Raw genomic sequence first — 6,000 nt, 5'->3', positions numbered from 1 at the left:
TATTAATTTATATTAAATTTATATTAAGCCCCTTTCTCAAACTCAAGCTTGCTTTACAATAAAAATACAAATGGAGACAAAGAGAACAATAAACAACATTTAACACATTTAATATATTAATTAACTACTATTAACAGAACAAATGTGATGAAAAATGTTGAGAAGAGAGCTATGTTTTAATTTGGGATTTGAAAGAGGAAAGTGAAGAGCAGAGATGGAGAGTTTGAGGCAGTGTTTCATAAATTTGGAGCCACTGAAAGATCTGCCTTCTGCAAAGACCAGTATAAACTTGGGGATGGAGAGGAGACCTGCATCAGAGGACCGAAGTGTCCGGGTGGGGCAGTATGAGTGTAGGAGTTCAGCTAGGTAGGGAGGTGCAAGACCGTGCAGAGCTTACAATGTAAACAGGAGGAGTTTATACTGAATGTGTTCAAGGACAAGGAGCCCGTGTAACTGATATAGAATTGGAGTGATGTGGGCTTATTTTCTTACATGTGAAAGAATCCTCACGGCTGAATTTTGAATATGTTTAAGTGAACCTATAGTTTTATTTGGGATGCCAATGATTCAGTAATGAAGACGGAAGGTGATGAAAGTACCATCTTGTTCAATTTTAACACACATGCCTCAGGAGGACCTGCTCCTGTAAAATATATGCCTGATACATGTATGCATTCCATATAGTCAAAGCAGATTTTTGTAAATGAAGAAATATTAATATAAATTAAGAATTTAATGAAACATTTTAAACAGTTAAGCATACATTTTAAACAGAGAAAAATACAAACACTTTCTAATGTGTAGAAACCAGAAATTCCCTTTTTATGTACACACGAAAACCTTATAAAAGTATTTATATTTAAGCATTTATATTTATATTTAAAAGTATTTATATTCTAGACATGATAATGCATTAAACAAAAATGTTTTGATGTTCTTCTATTGATCATTTGACAAATCATAGAGTGTGTAGTTCCCTATTGTTAGCATCAATGAATTTAATCATTTTGAGTGATGAATATCAATAAAGACTCCTAGAAGACAAACAAGGGTTAACTTTAAAGAGCGTAAAAGAACATTGTAGTCCAAACCTTAACATTCATGGCATTGTGTCAGTTGCTTTTATCCAGAGTAACTTACATATGGAACTTTTTTTACTTTATAGACTTTTATTCCTATATGAACTTTTTCCCCCTTTTGCACTATATGTGAAAAATACATGTGCCAAGACTTATTTGTAAATGAGGGATGGGAAGGACACATCTGTCCTGTCCTACAATTCAGGTTAAGTGTTCTGTAAATGTGTGGGTTCTGTTTCATTTATGGTTCTCTGCTGGTGTTTCAGTTTGGATGAGTTTGGGGAATCTGGTTGTTTGTTATAACATGCCTATAGTGGAGTTCTGCTTCACTTCTTGATCCAGGTTGGTGTACAGAGCCTCTACCATCTGTTGTTCTTTACCTGAGAGCATTACAGTGGAAGGAGACAACATGTTCATCATCACATGGTGGCAAAACATCAGTGAGAGCTCACACAAAGCAAACAATATCCTTGAAAGGAAGAGACATTGATGCCACTTTACAGTGTTTGCTAAATTATTAATACTGAACATTATTAGTTCTACATCATAATCCAGGTACTCTAAATGATGATGCACAGGTCAGTCTCTGAACATGAGCATGTTCCATAGTAAATATGAATCTAATTAACACTTAAGCAGTATGATGTGAGAGGGAGTGCTGTTATAGTGAATAACAAAACAAAACAAGACAAGGAAACCATGAAACATGAACGACAGTGTCACGGAACGCTCGCCTCCCTCGAGTCACGTGGTTCGGCCCGCCATGTGCAGTGGGAGGACTGTCTTGTTTGTAACCACAGCTGCACCTTGTTAGTCTGTATGTATATAAACCCATTTTAAAGTGTGCAGGTTGTTGGTCATTGTTGGTGTAATGTTGTGAGTGCCGGTGTGTTGTTTATGTGAATTAAATGTACGTCCCAGTCGCTGGAGTCTGTGCGTCCTGCCTCGCGCCCTGCGGCACTCGTGCCGACACACGTTACAGATAGGAGGGACCAACCGTGACAGCACAAACAAATAGTAACATGATCACTTCCTAGTAGTTTGGTAATGATTGCTATAATTATGTAAATGTTTTTATGCATTAATGAAGGCTACAATTTGATGTGAGAGGGAGTGCTGTTATAGTGAATACACTGGTCAACAATGGTTTTGCCTCCTACAAAAATACCTGTTTATGTATATGAATCCAAATATTTTTGCAATTTTTCTATTACTCAGTTTTTTTGTTCCAGTATACTTGTATGTCATCGTGTATAGAATGGAAAAGTGGTGGGAAAGCCTCTATGTTGGCAGACTACTGCTGAGCATCAAAGAGGAACATTCCTGAGGTCAACTATATGCAGATATCAAACACTGTAGATTTAAGAAGTATGTTTGTGCATATTTTAAGCAACCCTGTTTATGAATTAGTAATATATAGTTAATGGAAAGTTTAATTACGATCACTTAAAAACAATGGGTGATTCTAAAAACATATAAATTCATCATGAGAAGAATTATAATGTACACTTATTTTAGTTTGTGAATCAAGAAATATTAAACTTTTAACAGTTATAAGCAATATATTTTGATTTGCTTGCATATTTGTTCATTTGTTAGGCTACTTCAACACAACTCAACTGTTGCCAAGCAACACATTTTCCTGCACACCAGCTGTCGCGGTAAAGACCCTCCTTCAAGACATCTGTGTGAGTGTGTGTGTGTGTGTGTGTGTGTGTATGTGTTCGCTTGTATGGCCACGCCCTCCCCGTGTATCACACATATTCCTCATTTTGTGTCGTTATCGTGCATGTATTTAGGGTCTCATCTAATCGTTGGTGTTTGTCGATGTTCAACCTTGCGATAGTTTGTGTGCTGTTATCTGTTGTTTTGTGTCAATAAACATCACTTTGTCATACTCGGCTCGTTCCTGTGTCCTGCCTAGCCTTCAATGTTACACTAACCTTCTACGTTGTGTAGGTCAGCTATTTTTTAACATGTACATTTACTTGTATGGTTCCATTTATTGTGCAACCAGGGATATAAAAGTCCCTGACTGTCCCATAAGTAACTGTGATTCCGATGAGCTAACACCAATGTTTGTTACAATCTAAAATAGATAACAATCATTAATGTAATGAAAAGTGGAGTAATACATGTATAGTTCAAGTCCCAGTGCTGTTATACTATATATCAGCACTCATAGAAAGACTCTTATCCAATCACATTACTTGGTCGGTTCTAACTTGTACAATTTATAATAAAAAGCAAAAAAAACAGTAATATGATCATTTCTTAGTAGTTTGGTAATGATTGCTAGAATTACATAAATGTTTTAGGCATTAATAAAAGCTACAATTTGAATTACATTATGTGTCTTTAAAACAATTCTATAAATATGCATAATTCTTAACAAATAATTGGATAATTAAGTTATTTATTTGGGCCTGTTATTATAAAGTGTTACAAGATGTTTTTACCTTCCACTGTGTTCTGTTTGCTGTTGATTTTGTTGTAGATGTGAAAGCCTCCCAACACTGACAGCAAGGTGATGATCTCCAAAACCCACACACAGAGAAACACCATGTTCCTCACGGCTAAGAAAGAGAGAGAGAAAGAGAGAGAGAGAGAGAGAGAGAGAGAGAGAGAGAATGAGATTAACAAAGAGGGGAGTTTGAAGGTGCCATCACACCTAAATATTCCAATGTTAATTCAATAAGTCAATAAAACAATATGCTGTAAATAGTGAAGATAATATTCTTTACCCTGTTCATGGCTACTTTAATAGTTACCACTTTTCACAGAATATATTTTGTGCATGTCACGGTATGGCCCCTCCCCCAAACGTCTTCTCATGTGTGTGTTCGTCAATGTGGCCACGCCCTCCTTGTGTCTCACACCTGCTCCTTATTGTGTCCTTATCATATGTATAAAGGTTTGTTATTTGCAGAGTTTTTGACTCTGTTAGTGTGCGTGCTTGAGTGTTAAAGAAACGCATGTTTGTTTTTCAGGCTACTCGTCTTCGCATCTTGCCTAAAGCCTCCAACGTTACAGAAAAAACAACTGACGAAGGATGCCTGGGAAGGGGAGCAAGAAAAGGAAGGAGAAAAAAGGAGGTAAACGCCCTTCCACAACCCGTGCAGAGAGATCCTCCGTCATCCCGGCCTCACTCCACACTTCCACCATGGGGGAGGAGGTCACTGGACCTGAGTCTGCAGACTCCGAGAGCGACGAGGCCCCGGCACTTCAGATACCGCCCAAGGCTCCGCCTAAGAGGTGCCGCTCGGGAGCGAGCAGACCATCCTGAGTGGCACAAAGAGGGGCGACCGAGGACACTCTTCCCACTAGGGCATACAGCCCCGGAACTCGTGCGCCAGTACCTAAGCCTCGTAGAGGCAAGGGGGAGGTGTCACCAGTGCCCACCCCAGAGACAGGAAAGCAACTGGTTCACCTCCTGTAGCGAGTGCGCAGAAGTCACCGCCCCCCAAATCGGCGAGAGGTGACCCCCCACAGGCAGGTGGGACTCCAGCCCAGCCGACAACTGGGGGACAGGCCGGAGTTCCTGTCCCCCAAGTAGTGTTTCACACTACTCGTCTCTGCATCCTACCTAAAACCTCCAACGTTATAGTGCAACTTATCTCTTAATATCACACTGTCACTTTTGGCCCCAGCAACACTTTTGTGTCTTGTATTTCCACCATATTTGTCAGTGAGGGTTTCACACTAATACAGCATTTATCCAAAAACGTAAAACCATCTAGTCCACTAGAATTAATAGTGTATGTGCTGTGATATCTGTCAGTATTTCTGCAGGTACAGATGACAGAGAATAGAAGTTAAAATATTGGGTTTAATATGGTGGAGTTGAGCTTTCTAATGTGATTAGAATGGAAACCAAGTAACTGAATAGAAACTGGATAAAGGGTGACTGTAGATTTAATTTACAAACATTCAGAGAACTCAGAGAACAGGATTGAGAGAACTACCCTTATCTAGCACTTTAAGGAACATGAGATCTGGGTTTAGATTTGTTTGATACTATGGCATCTATGCAGAAAACTCAGAAATGAGATGTGTAAATGAGGCATGACGAGGTCAGTCTCACTGCTGTTGTGGGAGCTGCAGCTGAAGTTTCTGGAATTGCACATCAGTGGATTATCAGTAGTATTCACTCCTATGAGAAGTATTGTAAATAAAGATCCTGCTATTCTGTTATTAATAGTCTAGATTTTGTAGGCACAGCAAGCATTATGGGTTAATGATAGTATTTAAAATATCCATAACAGTCACAACAACAATGAATGACAGTGATAATACAAACTAATATTTTAGTCCTGAACTACACACAATACGCAGAATAATGGATATAATATGGTTATGAGGAGCTTTGTCATGTGTACATCACAGAAGTACGTGAAAGGGTGATTATAGGTCGCAGTTAACTAATTTCCTGAAATAACGGATCAGGAGCTAGAGAAATAACCTTATCTAGCACTTTGAGAAATATGAAATGTATTGTACTTAGATATATTTGATACTATGCCATCTATATTTATTGAACTATTCACTTACTCAAATGTACATGTGGTACATAAATGATTAAGGTGGGATTCTGAGTGGGGGTGAAGGTTTTGTTATCAGTTACTGGTAGACTTATACCAATGCCGGATGATGTCACATTCACCGCTGTTGTGGGATCTGCAGCTGAAGTTCCTGGAATTGCACATCAATAGAGTATCACTAGTATTCACTCCTATGAGAAGTGTTAAACACACATTCTGCTATTCTGTTAATAACAGTCAGTCCAGTCTGTCTCTTGGAGATCTACCATCCTGCAGACTGTATTAGCAAGTCTTAACTAACACCTAAAGCACCACTACCAACATTAAGGACTGAAGTAAATTTGAATTACTTGGTCATTGAGGTGCCCAGCAGGGTTGGG

At 38.7% G+C, this 6,000-nt stretch overlaps 1 protein-coding gene across 1 annotated transcript in view; it reads right to left on the bottom strand.

The window, feature by feature from the left end:
• Nucleotides 1-315: 315 nt before the first annotated feature.
• LOC145656969 (uncharacterized) overlaps nt 316-6,000 on the bottom strand; it is a 167,006-nt gene continuing 161,321 nt past the window's right edge. The window contains exons 6-8 of the mRNA XM_081710812.1: nt 5,718-5,771; nt 3,539-3,655; nt 316-1,459 (exon numbers count right to left, since the gene is read on the bottom strand). Of these exons, the coding sequence (XP_081566938.1) occupies nt 1,456-1,459; nt 3,539-3,655; nt 5,718-5,771 (175 nt within the window). The 3' untranslated portion in view covers nt 316-1,455. The remainder of the gene's footprint in view (nt 1,460-3,538; nt 3,656-5,717; nt 5,772-6,000) is intronic.

This window comes from Electrophorus electricus, chromosome 3, assembly GCF_041902795.1.
Source record: "Electrophorus electricus isolate QZ-2024a chromosome 3, ASM4190279v1, whole genome shotgun sequence".
In the NCBI taxonomy this organism is placed as follows: domain Eukaryota; kingdom Metazoa; phylum Chordata; class Actinopteri; order Gymnotiformes; family Gymnotidae; genus Electrophorus; species Electrophorus electricus.
The sequence above is the reverse complement of the archived record's forward strand: the minus strand, read 5'-3'. Positions and strand labels throughout refer to the sequence as shown.